The sequence below is a fragment of the Juglans regia genome, chromosome 12 (assembly GCF_001411555.2).
Source record: "Juglans regia cultivar Chandler chromosome 12, Walnut 2.0, whole genome shotgun sequence".
NCBI lineage: Eukaryota > Viridiplantae > Streptophyta > Magnoliopsida > Fagales > Juglandaceae > Juglans > Juglans regia.
Window position 1 is genome coordinate 3657390 of NC_049912.1, and position 22132 is coordinate 3679521.

At 33.5% G+C, this 22132-nt stretch overlaps 1 protein-coding gene across 2 annotated transcripts in view; it reads left to right on the forward strand.

The window, feature by feature from the left end:
- Positions 1-11790: 11790 nt before the first annotated feature.
- The window catches only part of LOC108998268 (cytochrome P450 87A3-like), a 33428-nt gene continuing 23086 nt past the window's right edge, over positions 11791-22132 (forward strand). The window contains exons 1-9 of one of the 2 annotated variants that reach the window (XM_035683120.1): positions 11791-12032; positions 12253-12577; positions 12668-12817; positions 12971-13219; positions 13648-13737; positions 13860-13938; positions 14407-14513; positions 14664-14791; positions 15356-15615. In XM_035683120.1, coding sequence (XP_035539013.1) covers positions 11827-12032; positions 12253-12577; positions 12668-12817; positions 12971-13219; positions 13648-13737; positions 13860-13938; positions 14407-14513; positions 14664-14791; positions 15356-15458 — 1437 coding nt within the window. In that variant the 5' untranslated portion in view covers positions 11791-11826 and the 3' untranslated portion in view covers positions 15459-15615. Of the gene's footprint in view, positions 12033-12252; positions 12578-12667; positions 12818-12970; positions 13220-13647; positions 13738-13859; positions 13939-14406; positions 14514-14663; positions 14792-15355; positions 15616-22132 lie in introns of those variants that run through there. The other variant, XM_035683119.1, reaches the window with a different exon arrangement.

Sequence of the window (22132 nt, forward strand, 5' to 3'; positions counted from 1 at the left end):
CTCACAGTTGCACAGTGTCTTCTGGTTCTCTCGCATGGTGAGCCTTGAACACCCCGTTGCATGGTTTTCCTGTTCTCTAGTGGTCCTTGTTATTTCATGTGTAGAGCTTCTTTCTTTCTTTTCTTTTTTTTTTTTTTTTTTCCCACCCTTCCCGAAAAGCCCTTGCATGTTTATTTCTAATTCCCAAAATGCCTTTTAGTTAGGCTGAGTTCTTGTTGGGCGTATTTTGTTGTTGGGATAGGCTTAGTTTTAAATTAATCTTGTGTTTTTAATCAGGTTGGGCCTGGTTATATTTTGTTACAGAAATGTTATAATATTTTAAGTGAGCTTGAGCTCACATGGGCCTTGTTGATATGTTGGGCTTGATTTTATTGCTATTAAGAAACTATTATATTATTTTAAGTTGGACTTAATTTTAATTAAATAAATGTGTTAGTCCAAAAACCTATGTTACAAAAAATCTTTATGGGATTAATCTATATTATTAAATATTAATTTTTATAATTCGATTTCAGTAGTAAATGATAAGTCTATTTTATAAAATGAACTTCTCTATTTATTTTAATAGATTTTGATACAATTATACTACTAAAATTGTAAATTTAAAATAAAGAAATATGCTAAAAATATTTAAATGATATTAATATTTATTAAATTTCTTGTATAACTTAATAATTCTGTTAATCATAAGAAAACTTAAAACAATTTTATGAATTAAGATTTTCACGACTTATTTTATAAGCCTAATTACTTTACTTTTTGAAAGTGAAGATATGTTACAGAATAATTATACGATATTAATATATCATTTAATAATTATTAAATTATTCTTCAGAGTATTTATTTAATTATTAGAATATTAAGACACATGTTTCTAGAAACGTTAGTGACGATTCATACTTCGTATAGGTAATGAGCTACGAAGAAGAATCAAGGAAGCAGCGCAATGAGTTAAGTAGCTTAATCATAAATTAGGATTAGCACATATTAACTATTTTAGTTAGATTATTAATTAAGCATTCTTTGGTAGCCAATTTTTATAGACCTCTCATGTCATGATATATGCAAGCATTTCATTCATCATACGATCATCTTAATTCCACATTTTATATTTATTTATGTATTTATGTATGTCATGCATCTCACATTGCATAAGAAATATAAGATCAAGTCTAAGATAAGATAATTTTCATAAGATGGTCATTCAAATGAATGGTACCAATGTGATTTATGGGTGAATATGCAAGTCACGAACCTAAATGTAGTCCACCATAGTATGCTATAATACTATTAGTAGTTCTCCTTGTGGCCATAGGATGTGGGACTGATGCACAATCATGCACACATGGTCAAATATCTTGGCCAGTAAGATAAGTATGATAAGTCAAATAAGTAAGATAATTCAAGACAAGTCATGCATGTCACATATGTATGAATGATCATAATTTTAAACTCTCAGCATGATAAAGTTTATGAAATCCGTATGTTTATTATGTTTACGTTATGATAGATTTTTTACTGAGTCTGATTCATTTTAGTTTGATTTTATGTTTTTAACCAACTAAATGTGGATGATAACAAGTATGAGCAAGCATGTCAGGCTTAGATGGAACATGTTATTGTCCCGTAGGGATGGTATGGTATACCAAGGGAAAGGCCAAATTTATAAATCATAAGACGCTTTCCTTATACGGATTTTGCCTATTAAGTTGACTTGCTTTCCTCTAAATGTTTATATATAAGTTTTTAAGATTAATGTTATACGGCCATATGAAATTTATCGGCTAAGATGGCACTCTTGACGCGTGGTTTATTAAAAAAAATTAAAAATATAAACACAAAAATGATAGAAAAAATCTAGAATTTCAGTTTTGTTATTTTTGTATTTTTAGACATCATTTTATTCTGAATATATATTTTTTATTTATTTTTTATTTTTTTCATAAACTACATGATTTCAAAAAGATCATAACCGAAAATTTTCCCAATAACAGTTCTCATTTTTTAAATCTATAAAGAGGATTGGAGAGTGAGAATTCGACCTCCAAAAAAGCCATTAAATATATTATAGCTCAGCTTCATTTTTAAGCATTTACTCAAAAGTCACGACATAAAAAACCTAAAACCCTAAGATCCATATTATATTATTACTCTACGTGAAAGTACAACTTACTTAAAAAATTTATTTCAATAAAAAAAATTAATTAATTATATTATATTCTTAATACTGCAACAGTGAGGGGAACTTTTCCATCAAGAAAGACCTATAGGACCTCGGTCCAAAAATCCTGCCCAGTGAGGATCTAATCTGAATAAGGAGTAGATTGTCAAATATAGGAAGAGGCGTCGTCTGGCCGACAAAACAACTCAACCTAACACATCGGCGGCCTCCCTTGAGAACAGGCTATGCACGGGGTACACAGGAAACACGCAAGATCCTCGATTCATTAGCATCAGAGCATCAACGGCTCCCATAAGCCAAATTAAGGCTCAAGAAACTACCACATATTAATGACATTATAAATCAAGTCACACTCGCAATTATGAAACCAACATGGAGCCCCGCCGCATTTAAAGATTTTGACAAAAATAACAATGTAATGACTCCAGGCCTCAAAGCAACAGGCTTGATCTACTCACCAAACTTCTAGTATAAATAGTCGATTCCAGGTACAAGAAAGTTCTCTGGTTTTTAAGCTTCCTTACTTATTTACTATACTCTAAAAATATTTACTGATTTTGGCATCGGAGGCTCCCCGGCCCCTAGGCCGCCATCTCAAAGCCGCATACATTCTTCTCTTTGCAAGGCCCATTGTGAAGACCTGAGTTGTTGGAGCCTGACCTAAGGGTGTGCAAAACACAACATCAACACCAACAATCCAATAATTCAATTCTGGCTATTAGAAATATAGAAAGAAGACCACAACTTCCCTATTCTATAACTCATAAATTGTGAAATCACTACTTCTTTCAAAAGCTTAAACTGATAGAAAGAGATGGATTTTATTATTTTATATCTTAATACTCCCTCTACTTGTGGGCCAGACTTCCTCTTAATGAGTATGTCTAACAAGTGAAATATTTAATTAAATGTGATAAAATGTAAAGTCAGGGTATGAACTCAGAACTTCCGTTCTGATACAATGTGAAATCACCACTTGTCCGAAAAATGTAAGTTGATGGAAAGAGGTGGATTTTATTATTTTATATCTTAACATAAATCATGTGTCATTTTCGTACCAATGTGATTGTTTTCTTACCTATGTCTCTAGGAGAAGAAAAACAATGTTATGGCCATTGACATTTTTTTTATCTCCCATTTAGATATGCTTTTTAAGCGCAATAATTGAGATACGAGGTTAGAAAAATTATAAAAGGATATATTGAAGAGAAAATCCCTCCAATTCGATAATCACAAGAGGGTAAATTTAAAACTTCAAACTCATACTTGATAGTTGTTATCATGTAAAAAAAAAATTCACCGTAGGAAAATGCTAGACCCACCACTCTTCCTTTCTGCTTGAGCGTCCCGCTTGATGTGGCATCCCGGTGGCATGACTTAACAGATTAAAAAATATCATGCCTAGATCTCAAAAACGGCTGCTTCTCCCTCTTGAAAATATGCTACCTTATGCTCCCTCTCCTCTCCCTGCATCTCGAAAACCCTACCTTCTTCTTCTCAAAAACCTACCTAATTCTCCCTCCCGAAAATGAAAACACTACCTTCTTCAAACCATCTTTACCTCCTGAAAACCCTCTTCCCTCTCCCTGCATTTCGTGAAGTGTTGGGCTCGTCTTTTTTTTTTTTTTTTTTTTATAATCAAAATTCCATGTAACTCGACCTCATATTAATCAAAATCAGTTAAGATCCACTTACATGAATACTTACATATCACAACATACCATCGATCCATTCGCCAAAACCTCCCAAAAACCCAAAATCAGCTACAATTCCTCCCCCAAAAACTCAAATATCATCCTCCATCCTCAAATACTCCTCAATATCTGCCTAGTGCAGCACCACAATCCCATTTTGGTCCAACTTTCTACAATCTTGGGTACTCTTGGCGGCAATCCCAAAACCTAGAGGCACATCCGACATGGAGAACACCACGACATTGTCACTGGGCACAATATTCTCGGTAATCCTCCCCAGCCCACCTTTCGAAACGTGGTTCCCTTACAGGAACGACATCTTGGAGGTGGGTTTAAGCCAGACTTTGTGCTTGGCATTGAAGCGAGGATACTCAAAGATTGAACAATGAGGTGGAAGCTGCCGCCATGGGTGAATTTGTTGATGCAGGTGTCGAGGGAAACGAGTTGAGGGCAAGCGATGCAGGTGCTAGGTTCGTCTAATTATAAAAAAATAAATCAACTCTCTCTCTCTCTTAAACAACCCCCCCCCCTCCCACACAACAAACAAAAACTATAATTATTTGCCTGCAATACGATCCCCACCCCTCAATCGATCAACTGCTTTTGGCCAAGGTTCATGCAAATATCCATCCCCATGGCCTCTGTTTTTTAAAGATGCTCGAGTGGCCTCTATTTTTTTAGTCCTAATTTCTCGGGTGGCCTCTGTTTTTAAAAGATGTTCAAGGACATCTCCACATAGGCGCTTGCATCATTTGTTCTCTAAAGGTTATCAGATACCACCAACATCTACTCAAAGAAATGCGACACCACCTGCTATCTTTGTAGGATTCTCTATACAAAATACACTATCAAACCATGCAAAATCTGAAAATAACAGAGGTAGTTTAGTTTGAGGAATTAGAAGGAAAGAAATCTATCGATTGGAGGTCGCATGAAGGAGAGCCATAACAAAGAACATCAAAAATGGGTCTCTTGTGCTGTGCGGACTGGTACCCGTGTCAGATGAGATCTGTGGGTTTTGGGGGTATTTTTTATCCAGGCGGAAATAAGTAAACGATGTTTTTTTTTTTAAACAAAAAAAAAAAAAGAGTAACATAGCCTTCCACGTTAAGCGGGAACCAAAAGTGGGAAGGAAGAGCGGTTGTTGTAGCAGTGCCCTTCAACGTAAGATGATTGGAGTTATGTTGGGGATTCTAGGTCTAAAAGCACTTCAACTCTTAAAAGAAATTATTGGAGTTGTTTGGAAATTTGTTTCAATAATAATAATAATATAAACTCAAAGTGAGATGATCTCCTCTCATCTCAAAACTTTTCAAACACGAGCACTTTTCAATTTTAAATATTCAATTTGTTCATATAATTATTATCTAAACATTATAATTTTTTTGGAGAATTGATATTTATAGTCATAAAGTGTGTAGGCACAGAGCGGAGTATTCTTTTTTAAAAATGAGAGTAAATATAAGACTCATATGAAAAAATTAATTTTTTAATGATAGATCTCACACTTTTTCAAAATGAATGCATGGCCCTTACATAACCCATGATTGTATTCAACATTACTTTTTTTTTCTAAATTTCTAAACAAAACACAAAAAATAATAATATTTTTTCAAATTTCAAAACAAAAATTATACTAAAAAATTATATTCTAACAATATTTTTATTAAACATTTCTTTTTTTTTTAAATTCAATAAAATATTATAATTCAAATTATTTTACTAACGAATTGTTTTATCACTATTTATAGAATTATCATTTCATCTAACTTTCCAGACCAATCCTGTTTACAAGTTCTAACTTTCCATACCAGCCATCGAAAGGAGATCAGAAGCTACTGAATCTATATTTTTTTTATTTCACGGTTAAGGATTTATTTTTTTTAATAAATTTGTAATTTTTTTAAAAAAATATTTAAAGAAATTTAAAAAGTTATTTATAAAAAAAAAAGTATAATTTGCACAGTAGATATAATAATGTAGGAATTACTTTTCTCGGTGATCTAGGCATTGTCCCTTTTTTATTATTATTATTATTCAATTCGAACGATGTCTTTTAAAAAGATAATAACATAAGTCATGTCTTAGATTCCACGAATTGTTCTACGATTAATTTCAAATTCATTACTTCGATTCTTGTCAGTTTACAAAAGTCGCTTCAATTTTTTACATTCGTAGTGTCGAACCTACCTGGGATTTCCAAAAATTTGCAATCACCCACTTGATCTGTCCATCACCATCTAATTAATAGGTTAATGGACCATTTTGGCATATTGCAATATGCAAAGTAGATGAATAAAAGTGATTAATTGTAATTTGTTAAGATCTTATATTTAATATTGCCAATTAAAATGGAAGCTACTTTTATAAACAGACAGAAAATTGATATATTAAATTTGAAATTACTCTTAAAAAAATCGTGGGATCCAAGACAAAACACACGCTAATAGTTTTCTTATAATCTTATTTGGGTAAATTCTCAGGTATTTTTAGATATTTTCAAATATCTTCTTTTTAAATATTATTCAAATAAAAAATATTTTTTAATTTTAAATCTTTAATTTCTTATATCTAATTATTACAACTTTCTCAATCTTCTAAATAAAACATAAAATAATACAACTTTTTTAAATTAAAAAAATGATATTTAGAATTTTTTTTAAATTTATAATATTTTTATTCTGATTTCTTTTCTTTTCAAAATTTAATATTGTAAACTATTTTATTAGTATTTACAAATATTATAAAGATAATTTACACGTCAAACAAGCTCTAGAAGATATCGACACAATATTTCTACTATCAACCGACTTTGGAAAAAAATTGGGTATCTGACCGGAGTTCATTTCAGTTGATTAGGATAAGTTTGAATAGTGAGAAAATAATTTTTTATTTTAAATAAAAATTTAAAATATTATTTTTTAATATTATTATTGTTTTAAGATTTGAAAAAATTAAATTGAAATTTATAAAAATTAAATTATTTATTATATTTTATATAAAAATTTTAAAAAATTATAATAATAAAATAAGACAAAAATTTTGTATACCTGTCAAACCTGTCCTAAAAAGTCCTATAGCATTGGTATTGAACTTATTAAATGAGTCTTATTTTCAAAATTTGATGAATTTGGCTTTAAAATCATTACATTGGATTCACCATATACTCAAATCTGAAATTTTGACCTACAAGATATTTTTCTTTATCTTTAAATTTGAAGACCTATTGTACATGACTATCCGTATTATTTTATACTTATTTGTTGGTGGCTTGTGGAACCATGTTAAATGAATGCGTATTGAGACTGAACTTTAACATTGTCGTTTCGATATGTGAAGATAAAAATAAAATGAAACAAAAAATTGTACATTGATGCTGTTGTTCAAATCACATGAATTTGTAATTTTTAAAAAAATTCTTTTTATAAACTTAATATTTTTCTACGTCTCAAATAAATATATTAAAAAGTCTAAAAATAATACAAATTATAAAACTATATAAATACTATGCATTGTAATTTATATGTCAAAAAATCTTCACAATCTCTGAACACTCAACAATCCACATTATTTTTAATTTTTATTATTTTTTCTTTTATCAAATATTTATTACATAAATAATGAATAGAAAATTTGAAATAATTTAAAAAAATAAACTCAAAAAAAATTTAAAAAAATATTAAAAATTTAAAAAATTTAAAAAAATATAGAGTGTGGACTTGGAGTGTGGTGGAGGTTGTGTAGCAAAGTTCTTTATATATATGATTTTTGGGTAGAAGAAATGTTAATAAAATGTATTTGTTAGATAATTAGGTTCAGGAAAAAAATTAATTAAGAAATAATAATATAAGTATTAAATTAAATTACTAATTAATATATGACTAATGTATCTATAAAATGTGAAAGAAAAAATTAAAAATATTATTATTAAAAAATAATATTATATTATTATTAAAAAATAATATTATATTATTATTTTGATAAAATTAATAATTAATTTAATATAGAGTCATGAATAAGAAAATTTTAAATTTATAAAAAATATATAATTTTTTATAAAATTTTAAAAATAAATTTAATGAAATCAATCCAAGGAGGAAAGAAGTCCCCAGAACTGGAGATGGCCACATGTTATCTGAATCCATACAGTGTTGTTGACTGGTCTTTCCACGTCGACTAGCACGAGATACATGTCTTGAAAATTTAATTATCCTTTGATTCTGAAAAAGGAAATTCAATCATTGTGTACATTAGTCAAACCCACGGGACTCATGACTTAAATGCACTAAATGCAATTCAAACTAAAATTCAAATATTTTTCACATGTAAATCATTTTACATCTAGCATATTTTTCACACAATATGCTAGATGTAAATTATTTGAGTAATGATATTTAATATTTTAATTTTCATCATCTTATGATATGATATTAAATACTAAAAATTATTTATTATATTTTATTTATAAATTTATCATTTATTACCACATCATAAAATGATAGAAGGATGATGAAGTTGGAATGATGAATAAATTTTTTCAAATCATTTTACATCTAGGCTTCTAGCATAGTCATGAGTCACGTGGGTTTGATTACTGTACATAATAACTGAATTTTATAATTATGTTTTAAATAAAGAGTATTTTTATAAAATATTTTATAAACCTAACATTATTTTATAAAAATATTCCTTATTTAAAATATTATTATGCAGAATAAAATTACTTTGCCTCCCCACTTTGACCTCTGGTCAATTTGTTTTTTTACTTAATGATTAAGGAAGTAATTTGAATAATGCTATTCAATATTTTAATTTTCATCATCTTATGATATGATATTAAATACTAAAAATTATTTATTATATTTTATTTATAAATTTATCATTTATTACCACATCATAAAATGATAGAAGGATGATGAAGTTGGAATGATGAATAAATTTTTTCAAATCATTTTACATCTAGGCTTCTAGCATAGTCATGAGTCACGTGGGTTTGATTACTGTACATAATAACTGAATTTTATAATTATGTTTTAAATAAAGAGTATTTTTATAAAATATTTTATAAACCTAACATTATTTTATAAAAATATTCCTTATTTAAAATATTATTATGCAGAATAAAATTACTTTGCCTCCCCACTTTGACCTCTGGTCAATTTGTTTTTTTACTTAATGATTAAGGAAGTAATTTGAGTAATACTATTCAATATTTTAATTTTCATCATCTTATGATATGATATTAAATATTAAAAATTATTTATTATATTTTATTTATGAACTTATCATTTATTACCACATCATAAAATGATAGAAGGATGATGAAGTTGGAATGATGAATAAATTTTTTCAAATCATTTTACATCTAGGCTTCTAGCATAGTCATGAGTCACGTGGGTTTGATTACTGTACATAATAATTGAATTTTATAATTATGTTTTAAATAAAGAGTATTTTTATAAAATATTTTATAAACCTAACATTATTTTATAAAAATATTCCTTATTTAAAATATTATTATGCAGAATAAAATTACTTTGCTTCCCCACTTTGACCTCTGGTCAATTTGTTTTTTTACTTAACGATTAAGGAAGTGATTTTAAGTGTATTAATATAATTTTTTAAAAAATATTTAAATGTATTAAAAAAAAGTGAAAAAAAAAGGAAAAAAAAATCACTGGACGGTACGTCCAGCGGTAAGAGTGAGGTGGCAGAGTAGCCTCACTCTTATTGTGCAATGTATTGTACAATGTGTTGTATATATATCATTACTTTTTACAAAATTATCTATCATTTAATGTATTATTATGAGATATATTTAAAAAAATATTGTGTATAAATCATTTTTCAAACAAAATATGATAGAAATTATGAACGTTATATAAATGAAAAATAATTCATACAGTGTACACATTTCTTTTAAAAATATAAGAAATAAATCTTAAAATCATATGAAAAACCTACCTTTTCATTAGTCATTGGCTAATTTGGTTATACAAATTCAAACTATTTATTTTTATATAATTATTATAATTTTTTTAAACTCTCACATAAAATATAATAAACAATTCAATTTTTTTCAATCTCAAAATAATAATAATATTAAAAAATAATTAATTTAAATTTTTATTTAAAATACAAAATTATTATCTCACTGTTCAAACTTATCCTAATCAACTGAAATGAACTCCGGTCAAATATCCATTTTTTTTCAAAGTCGGTTGATATTAGAAATATTGTGTCGATATCTTCTAGAGCTTGTTTGACGTGTAAATTATCTTTATAATATTTGTAAATACTAATAAAATATTTATAATAATAAATTATTTACGTTAAAATATTTTATTAAATTTTGAAAAGAAAAGAAATTAGAATAAAAATATTATAAATTTAAAAAAATTAAAAATTAAAAAATATTTTATAAAAGAAAATTAGTTTACTACTCTACTTAAAATGAATGGTAGTTAAGTAAAATCAAAATTATCATTTAATACAATTTCATAATTATATTACCTAATTTAAAATTAATTGTAAACTAATTATGAAATTACTGTCATTGGGTATAGAGCAAAATTGGGTATAACTTTGATCTATATCCAATGATGACTAATCCCAGACTACAAGTCAAGTCATAAGGCATGATAGAGTAACTCTGATTCTTAGTTTTAATTAAGGATTTTATTACTATAATTATTCATGATGATTCATATGATTTTTTTTTTCCCAGCTATGGTTGGTATTTCACATTTGTTCAAGGCTTTGTCTACCTGTTTCTGCTTTATCTCCAAGGCTTCACCCCCAAGCAAATGGTGAACCCATGGAAGACTTATGTGAAACTCTCTGCTGTACTTATGGGTTCCCATGGACTTACCAAAGGGTCCTTGGCTTTCCTGAACTACCCCGCACAGCTTATGTTCAAATCCACAAAGGTAAAGAAGCAAATTCATTCACTTTTTTTAGCTGATTATATATAGATTTCCATGTCCTCAAAGATATTTTCTCATTGCTATGATTTTGGGTGCATTCAGGTTCTCCCAGTCATGGTAATGGGTGCATTCATACCTGGTCTGAGGCGGAAATATCCACTTCACGAATACGTGTCTGCGATACTCTTGGTTGTGGGTTTGATCCTCTTCACCTTAGCGGATGCACAAACTTCTCCAAACTTCAGTGTAATTGGAGTTATAATAGTATCTGGTGCTCTAATCATGGATTCCTTGTTGGGTAATCTGCAAGAAGCAATCGTCACCCATGAATCCCGAAACCAGCCAGGTAATTTTCATGCCATGTTAATTTCTAAGTGGATGTTTAGGCTGTGTTTTAAAGTTGAATTGAGTTGAGTTGAGATGATAAAATATTATTATAATATTATTTTTTAATATTATTATTATTTTAAAATTTTAAAAATTAAATTATTTATTATATTTTATATTAAAATTTTAAAAAAAATATAATAATAAATTGAGATAAATTTAAGAAACAAACAAAACCTAAATATAAAAAAAAAGTATTTATAAATAAAGAATGACCTTTCATATTTACTTTTTGACTTTTTCATCTAATGTGCAGACAAATGCTGTTTTGCTTAATCGTAGTCGGCCTGCCTTTCTTGACTCCACCAGTGCTGTTTTGAGATAATTTACTATTACAAAATAGTAAGGAACTGAGGAAAAAGCCGTAGTCGGCCTGCCTTTCGTGAACAACAAATGCTTCCTTCTCAGATCTTCCCTTTCGCATTTCAGTCAACTACTCAAATTTTTTTTTTTAATTTCTGACAGATGACGTCAGCGGTTACATGTACCCATGTCCACGTAATTGCGGATGTATGTAGCTAAGCCTGGCTAGCTACACCATTTTTGCCTATATAAAGACGCTCCGGATCCCCCAGCTCTGGAACTCAAGTACCGCCCTTGATTCAGTACTACTGGGCAATATTTAAAGATATTGATCATGATCATGTGGTTCTTTATTCTATGCCTTTCTGCTTTACTTGCAGTTGGGATTAGTCACTGGGTTTACATGTGGCTTAACCCCAAGTGCAATGGCAAGCTTCCTCCTGGTTCTATGGGCTTTCCCATTATCGGTGAAACCTTGCAGTTCTTCGCTCCTCATCCATTTCACAACATCCCTCCCTTCATTAGAAACAGAATGGAGAAGTACGTAACGTCATATATTATTCTATCGATCATGCATGAATACTAAAGTTCACACACTCTCCACACTTACTGTAGTTTTATTAATCATATCAAAACTGCCATCTTAATTTTCCTTTACTAATCCCAGTTTAATATTTTCCAATTTCCATGTTTAATGCATGGCATGCCCATGATTTAATTTAACTTGCAAATTTATCTGGTTTTGTTTGTATTAATTCAGGTATGGGGCTGTATTTAGAACAAGTTTAGTTGGAAAAAAGGTGATAGTTTCCACAGATCCTGAAGTCAACACTTACATTTTCCAACAGGAAGATAGATCTGTCTTATTATGGTACACAGAGAGTTTCATGAAAGTTCTTGGAAAAAAAAGTCTTCTCACTCATCATGGGGTAATTCACAAATACCTCAAGAACTTGATTCTCCACCTTGTTGGCCCCGAAAACCTTAAGGCAAAAGTAATGAACGAGCTGGATGCAGTGATTTGTAGACATCTGCATGCTTGGGCTAGACATGGAACTGTGGACTTGAAAGAAGTAACCTCAAATGTAATAATAATATTGTCGAAATTCATGCCATATATTTTTATTAATTTTCTCAAAATATTGATCATATATCTAATTTCTATTGTTTTGAAGATGTTATTTGACTATGCTGCTAAGCAGTTGATGAGTTATGATGAGTCAAAGACACCCTTAAAATTGGCAGAGAATTTCAAAGCTTTTATCTATGGTCTCCTCTCTTTTCCTATCGACATCCCTGGCACTGCATACCATGCTTGTCTCCAGGTACTAATTATTATTTAAATATTGCTCATAATATTAATGGAAATTAATAATTATAAGAAAAATGAGCATGTAGCTTGTTTATTTCCTTTTCTTATGTCTTTGAATAATATTTAATATATAAATTAATTAGTTTCATTTTGTGTTTGTTTTTAGGGACGTAAAAATGCTACAAAGATAATTACGGATATCTACAACGATAGGAAAGCATCAAAGATTCATCGTGGTGATTTCTTAGATCATTTGCTTGAGGAAGTGGAGAGTGAAAAGTCTATTTTGAATGAATCATCTGCCATTGACTTGGTCTTGGTGCTTCTGTTTGCTTATCATGAAACTACTTCGACAACCTTAACATTAGCACCAAAGTTTATCTCTGATCATCCAGACGTGCTGGCAGAACTAACGGTTTGTAATAATTAAGATTGTTTAAAATTAAAATCTTTTTTTCAAGCCTTCCTCTGATCTTCATGTTTAATTAGTTGCACCACCACAATTATATATATATATATATATATATATATGAGAAGTACTATTTATATAAAGAGAATATATAAAACTAATATTAAGGTTTGACCACTTGGTTTGACCGTTGGTATTTTTTATTTTTTATTATTATTATTTTTTATTTAATATTTAAGAAAGTAAAGTGTATTGATATATTTTTTTATTTTTTAAAAAATTAAAAATATATGAAAAAAATATGAAAATAAAAAAAGTAACAAAAATAAAAATAAAAAAGGCTGGGCTGCACGCCCAGCGGTAAATGCTGGGCGGCAGAGGTAGCTTTGCCCTTTAATTAAAAGAAGGAAATAATCAATATTTTCATATGGCAGAAAGAGCACGAAGAAATTCTAAAAAATCGTGATGAAGAGACATCTGAAATTACGTGGCAAGAATACAAGTCAATGACTTTTACACATATGGTACGTACGAGTAGTGCTTATGATTAAACTAATTTATAATTAAACCTTGATTTATCCACTGAATTTTATGGTATTCTCTTGTTTATAATAAACTTAGAGATTTCTTAATTTTTAATTTACAGTTTATCAATGAAACTGTAAGGTTGGCAAACATTGTCCCGGGAATTTTCCGAAAGGTCGTAAAAGATGTGAAAGTGAAGGGTAAGTAGAAAAGAAAAATACTATTTGTATTTATAAAAAATTTATTTTTTCACATATTAATAATTGATATGTTAAAAATTATGAAATTTAAAATTTAAAATTTGAATTTGAAAACAAAACTGATAAAATTAATCTTATAAATAAAAGTATAAGTGAAAATTGTAAATATATATAACGCTACTCGTAAAAAAAATAATGGCCTTCGTCTTAAATTTAATCATCTTAATGTAAATAGTTAAGATATAATTCACTTATAATTTGCCAAATCAACATAGATAGCTTGAATAATATATATACTATAAGAAAAATAGATATTTGTGACGAATTATTTGCGACAAAAACAAACACATTTGGCAGGAAATAATAATTTTTGCTGGAAATAACTGATCACAAATAAACAATTTTCTCTTAAATATAGCTTGAATATTGTTGTAAAGATCATAACACTTTTCTGTTTTTGTTTTGCAGGATATACAATTCCTGAAGGTTGGCTAGTCATGGTTGTTCCATCTACTCTACATCTAAACCCAGATGTGTACACCAATCCCCACACATTTAACCCATGGCGATGGGAGGTATGTATAATATTAATATATTTATATTTATGTAATTTGCATTTAATTGATATTATTACTGCAAAAATGTTAATTTAATTAATCATTTTATACTATTGGATATTTTTCTAAGTTGATTTTCTCTTCAAAATGGAATATTGGGAAAAAAAGGGAAAAGAATTGCATGCAGGGTCTAAAACGTTCATGGCGTTCGGTGGTGGTGTGAGACTCTGCGTGGGAGCCGACTTTGCAAAGCTCCAAATGGCCATATTTATTCATTACTTGGTCACAAAATACAGGTATATTATAGATATATATATATATATATATCACAACTAAATTATATTATTTTTATATTTACTTGAAGACTAATCAATAGCGGAACTAAAAATTTGTTGTTGGAAGTCGAGTAAAATTAAAATTATAATAAAATATTTTTTGTTTTATTTTTAGATTAAAATAATCTCTAAGATCAAAATAAATTTATAGAGGGAGCCATGACAAAATGAGATTAATATAATCTTTTTAAATCATAAAAAATTAATATATATATATATTTTCAAATATTAGCCCCTACCCCTTCATAGGTCCGTCCCTGCCTGAAGTTTTTCAACCTTTTCTTCCCTTTTTACGAGCTAGATTTAAAACATTTTTTACACATCATGCACAACTTATTAATGTGACATGTTTTAAATAATTTTATATATTAATATAACAAATACTTAAATGGTAATTATTTAAAATATGGCATACAATAAGTATGACTTATTTATTGATAAAAAACAATATTTCTTACTCTTTTATTTTTCCATTTGTTTGTAACTAATTAATAATATATATATATATATATTTATATAATTTAGGTGGAAAATAAATGGAGGAGATGAGAAGATGATTCGAAAGCCAGGCTTGGTGTTCCCGAATGGTCTACCAATTGAGATCTCCGAAAAGGACATGAAGTGCTGATGAAGGAGATCGTTAGATCCAATGCGAAACGAAATAAATGCACCTCATGATGATCTTATATATTAATGGTGCCTATTATTATATATTGCTGGTTTGAGATATCTTAATTAGGTGAGGGATGCATGGGAATATTGTAATAACTAATTACCACCTTCATAAGTGTGCGCGCGCGCTATATATATATATATATATATATATATATATATATATATATATATATATATATATTACATAAATAAATTAATCATGTATTAGTGATATTGATGATTATTAGTGCGTGTTTAATTTTCCAATCAATAATATGATGATTTTAGGTATTCATGAGCTTATATATGATACAACGTCACGATGAGTACGCTTTTCTTGAGTGCACCAAAACAACCAGATATTGTTGAAGAAATTTGAGCGGATACAGTAATCTAAAAAAATAAATGTGATTTTGAAGCGTGTAGAACACTATATATCTATAAGGTGATAATTGCCCCAACTCAAAAGAGTTTGCTACCGAACCCATTCACCTCCAGGATACAATAAAGTTACAAACTACAAATAGTAATTCTGAAGTTTTTTCTTCAAAATTTTTCTATAAAATTGTGTAAGTTACTAAAAATATGGGAGAATTGAATGTTAAAATTCGTGAATCTCATCCTCTATTTGTAGAGAATGAAATGGCACCATGTAAAAGATCACAACTCTTAACTTGTAACTTTTCAATTGACATATACTGATTTAAAGGTCATGATGTTTCACTTAAAGACCAAGAGGCATGCATGCCCAAGTGGTTAGGTGCGAGTCCAACAATGGCACATTTCTTGTGAATTAATTTTAAAGCATTGCACTCATTCAATGTGCCTCTTCGAATGAGACATGCGCTCTTTAGACCTCTAAGCCTATCTCGTACTTTGATAAATTTTTTTTTTTGAATGCTTATCTCATTAATAAATCGAAGTTACAAATGTGACTTATCGATACAAGAAATTCCAATACACAGAAAATCCAGTTATAAGCCAACTAACTCAACAGATCTGTAGCTTCCCCACACACAAATACATTTGCGGTGGACATTGTCTTAACTTCTAATCAAACTTTCTCGGAACAGAGAAAGCGCTCTGTAAAAACAGAACTTAAAAGTCCTCTCTATCTTCCCAGGGAAGAAGAGTACGGGACACTGCTATGGATATAAAATCCAAAGCCTATTCCTATTTTATTATAACTAAACTAACCAACAACTATAAAAAAACCACATAAACAACTACAAGACCACAAGTTCTGGTGAGACCTCAGACGACACGCCCACCGCAAGCATCGTCATTTCGAGCTCTGGTAGAACGAGCACCCAGCGTATATACAGACCACAACAGCCTGGCCGTAGCATCGCCCAACACTCTCGAAAGCCTTGCCCCGGATTACGTCCGATCTAAAAGCCCAAACCTCACTCGGGTCAACAAAAACAACACCAACATAAGAAACAAGACAAACTACAAAAACTGAAAAGGACAACAATCATAGAAACGAAACAAAAGACAATACAAAAAAACAAAACGGAACAGTGCACATTGATCGGCATTGTTTCGTGCAGAACTGTTCACGCTGGGAGGGAAGCCGACGGTCAGACTTGGAAGACCCGGAGCCAGCGGTTCCACAGCAACCGAGCGTGGTGTCGGTAGAGGGTTCCTCGGTGGCGCGTGGCCCCCACGCGCCAACGCTGTCGGGATTTTCGTCCCGCGCGTGCGGTCTACACGCCACTCTGATGGACGCCGGATTTGGAGGTTTTGTAGATCGGCGGCTGGGCGTCATACCGGTGGGGCGCGTGAAGAGAACTGGTGGCCGGAAAGGCTCGAACGGCTATCCTCCCTTATTCGGCCAAAGAACTAAAAAACACTACACAGAGGTTAAAACTAGACAGAGAAGAGGGAGAGGACAAGGGGAGGGGGCGAGGAGCCGAAGCTCCCACCCCCTTTCAGCAGATCTGGAGGTTTTGGACGGGGTTTTTCGTTTGGGGGTTTTCGTTCGGAGGAAAAAGTCTCCCTTTTGAAAGGCCAAGTAATTAAACGGAAGAACAAAGACCATACTTTGATAAAATTAAATCATCACAATGTAGCCATGGAATTTCGAACAAATTCTCATTCTTTTGAAACAACACTTCATTACCATTGAACCAATGCATCTCCTTATAGTAGTTGTTTACGATGTGTTTCACACACCGATAACTATGTTCAACAACCTGGACTACAAGCAAGGTAGTGGCTTGGGGTTATGGGTAACCTTTGATGCCTAAGTTAGTGTTCCCCTTACTACTTGGGAGAATTTCAGTATATCAAAAGAGCATGAGGCAATTCTAACCTGAGGTTTGGCTTTTATAGCACTAGCCGAGTTAGTCCCCTGTATCTTGTGTGAGATGTATCTGTCTTTTGTACGTGAGGTTATTTAGTTGTTTCTGATGGGGCAAGTCACGTCCTTTTGGTTGGTTGGTGGCGCACACTCTACTGCATACTTTTGCCAATGATAGGGGTTGTGTCGCGCGCACTATTGGTGACAGGTTGCTTTATTGTGAACCCTCTATCCTTGCGTGTGTCACCTTTTTGACAGGGCAATGTCAGGTCACCCTGCATTTGTCTGTCCGTAGTCTGGGCTTCATCTCCCCTGAGCCCTAGGCCCTTTAGCCCATGGTCAGTGCACTTAAAGGGAGGGGGTTATGTGTGACGGCCTTTGGCATGGTCTCAGCCCAGCCCAAGAGGGAAAAATGAATGTCCTTCCCCATTGGGCCCAATCTAGTAAGGGATTTCGCATCCTCTCTAATTACCTTGCCAGTTTCTAATGTATGTGTTCAATGAGAATTTGTAATCATGTACATCCATTTAATTCTTCTGGCAGCTTATGACGTCTGGCATGGGAGGATGTTTGTCATATGCATCTTTTCCTCTTCCCACGTTTGGAGGTTGCATCTAATGGCTTGCCCCATATTTTCTCGTGCAGCAGAAATCGCGGGATCTGTCACCTGTCGTTCTGCATCACAATGACACCTGTCTTTTCCCCTTCTAGGCAACTTGATTGTCGCAGTCTTCTTATTTAAACCCAAGTCCCACATCATTTTCCACTTTCTAACTTTTCAATTTCCTTCGTGCTTCTTAGTCTCTTGTGCTTTCCCCCTATCTTCCATCTCAACCTCTCCTAGCCTTATTCTTCTTCCTCACATGCCTTGAAACCTTACACATGACACCCAATAATGCTTCGTGTTTTGCTCCTTGGGGTGCTTGCGCATCCCATCCATAGGAGTCTTAAGAGTTCTCGGGAAGGGTTTGCCATGAGAATGGGCCTGTACCCTTTGATGTATACTAGCAGACTGCGACTTCCCTTCTGCCGTCCAATCTGAGAGGTTTTGGACATCCTTCTCCTGGTGCTTGCAGAGCTCCATCCCAATGCTTGTAGGATCCTGATGTGCTACTGCATCACTCGGCGCACAATCCTCGAACCCCTCGATAAGGTCTACCTAGACTTGACTGCCAGTGAGTTCTTGTTCACACATAGCGTGTTACACTTGGACAACAACTTGTGCAGTTTTCGTTCCCAGTTGAGGTATCCGGTTGTTCGACTAGAGACTCGTTACTCTCGTATCAAGGATTAGTTTAAACAAATTCTTCTTCATGACGGGAGAAGGTTGGGAGTTCGTAGCTCGGTAGGAGGTTCGTAGTGAGTTCCCTGTCCGGGTAGTTTGGGGGCATTGTACTGGATGACTAGGAGATCAGCCTAGAGATGTCCAGGCATGAGCAATCTTGATTGGAGGCAGTTAATGCCTGGGTGAGGGCATATCCCAATGACGTCAACTCGGAGGCCCTGCTGACCAGAGACAACATAGACCACTTCTTGACTTCTTCGGACTGGTCTTGTTTCACCGGGAGGGGCTTGCCGAAGAGTCAATCATCTTTTAGGGGGTGAAGGAGACCTCCCAGCCCTCCTTTGGAGGGTGGCATGAACAGACCTCGCATTGAGGTTAAGGAGTCATTAGGGTCAGGAGACAGTGGCAACAACTCCGGGTCGCGAAGAAAACTTTTAGAGCCGTGGAGACTGTCAATGAACCGTCACGTTCCTTGGTGAGCATCAGTGATTCTTGAGCCAAGCAAGCACTGCCCCCACCGCTGGTGGTGACTTGGGCTCCCACCACGTTAATAGTCCCCCAAGTTTCTACCCCGCCGAACAACGCGGTGCCGATAAGGGCTCTTAGCGTGGGGGAAGAAGAATTAGAGATGGATTTCTTCTTGGCCTTCCTCGATCTGCCCCTAAAGGACTCCTTAATCTTCGTTCCCCCGCCTGAGGTTCCCTTGGAGTTAGTTGCCTCTCTTAGCACTGGGGATTTTGAAGCAGTTGGGTATGCAGAGATGACGGTGTGCTTGGGCAACAAAACTGAGTTCGTCTCCTTGCACCCTAACCCTAATGTGGGATCATCCCCGAGCCACACTCAGGTCATGGACCTTGACGAGGACAGGGTCTCCATCCCGGAGTCCCCTATCTGAGTGTCCCTGAAGACCGTGACCGTTTAAATCGCAGCCTTGGAAGAATTGGCTGAGGCTGCTCCCCCTTTGACCACCACGAGGTCGCTGGAAGACCCCTAAATTGAAGAAGGGGTTATCCTAATCATCCATTTCAGAAATAAATTTCAAAATTTTGAGGCTCTGTAGCAGCATGGGGCGACAACATGGGAGGGTGCTCCTACGAATGCTAGAGCTAGCCGTGGAGTAAGAGAGGTGCTGGAGCAAACTCTTACCACCGTGCAGGAAGGCGGGGAGGCTTCGCTTGAAATTTACACGGTTCTCGAGACCGAAGATGTATCTGAGCAGGGAGGTGCACCCGTCCACAAGGCAGGAAGGGGAACTGAGTCGGGGAGACTCGAGCTGGGGTTCGTCGTCACAAGCAAGGCGGAAAGGGCACCTGTTTTAGCATCAGTGGTCTATCATCGTGCATAAGGTATGTCTGGGCAGGCCCTAGAGCCACGGCGTAGGGGCATTGCTTGCTAGAGGGAATTTGGGATCTGAAGGAAGGGGACCTAGGAGCCTAGCTCAGGCTATGATCGGGCCCGTCTTGAGGCCATAAGTCGGGAGGCTGGCAAGCTGAAGGCCTTCTTCTCCTCAGTAAGAAACTTAGTTAATTTTTGGTTTGTTGCTTCTTGTTTAATCTCCCCTTGGCTTGTTTTTAACTTTTTTCGTGTTCTTTTGTTCTACCAGGGAGCCGATCAATTGGCTGCCTTGATCGTGAATGAGAGGAATAGGTTGTCTAAGCTACACGACTTAGACATGAGGTTGTGCAAATGGCTGGAGAAAACCTACATGGACCTTTTAGAAAGGTCGAAGCGCAAGTCCTCCCAGCTTGAGTCTCGAACCAAGGAGGTGCGAGATTTGGAGGCCTAGTTGGCTATGGCCAACGTGGGTCAACAGGCGCGAGACCAGGGAATTGCATTTTTAGCATCTGAGCTAGCTGATTTGGGACTTTGATTTTGAGCCTTACGATCCAAGTTAGCTTATGGCTTGGGGGTTGCTGTCCATCTTTTCTCTTGGTTGCTTGAGGTAAAGAAAATCAGCGACCATGCTTGGGCTTGTGGCTACAAGGAAGGCTTGGACAAGCTGAGGGACCACCTATTGGCAGAATGCCTCAAATTGCTATCATCTCCCTCCCTTTGTGCTTTATACCACCTCATGCTAGTTGTTGTTTTCTTGGACATGAATAATCTCTGCAACCTCAGTTTCGGTGGAAAAAATCTCAATACCTTTTGGGGTATTGGTTGTCGCCTACGTTACGTAGATAACCACCTGGATGCCGCACGCTTTGGGCACTCTTGCTTGTTGGCATTTTCCTTCCAATATAGCATGCAATCATTTGGACATGCATGCATTTTGATGTATTTAAACCCCAAGCCTCATTCTGAGGACCGTGCTTCATTAAAAGAGTTAGGCAAAAGTGCATAAGGGAAAACCGTCTTCAAAAGTTTAATAAGCATGTCAAAGGACTTTACACTCCAGCCACCTACTGTTTTGATGTGGAGCAACTTCACAGCGAATGATGGTTTTGAAAAGGTTCTGCAACCGTGATAAAATTGACGCCGAACATCTTCCAACAGTTTCTCAAAAGTGGTTGATTCCAATTGCATCAAGCTAGGACCCCCACTTTGTATTGCCATCTCTTCATCAACACCTACGGTTTGTAGCGGCATGAATATTACCTTACATTTCATTGATATCATCAATGTAACCATCGTCACCAATTTCACCAATCCTCTCTAGCATCTTCATTAAAATTCAGAGATTGTTGCTCCCCATGAAATATCCATTCTGTGTAATTTGGATCCAACTCTATAATGAATACATGTCCTTCCACCTCATTGATAGGAAGAAACAAGAAATTATGGCATCTTCAACACATACGTCTCACTCAATTGTTTTTGTCAGTGTGAGCTCCAGTCATTGTGAGAAACCTTCTAACCCCTTGGACATATTCTGTTGACCTAAACCTATCTCTGGCATGCATCCAACTTTTGTCCATCTAATGATATGCAACATAAATGATTATGAACTGGGTAATTAGGAAAAACATCAAGCATATGTGATTACGCATAATAGACTGTATATTGGTTGGGTCTTTACTGCAAAAAATAAAAAATAAAAATAAAATCTATCATTGATGCT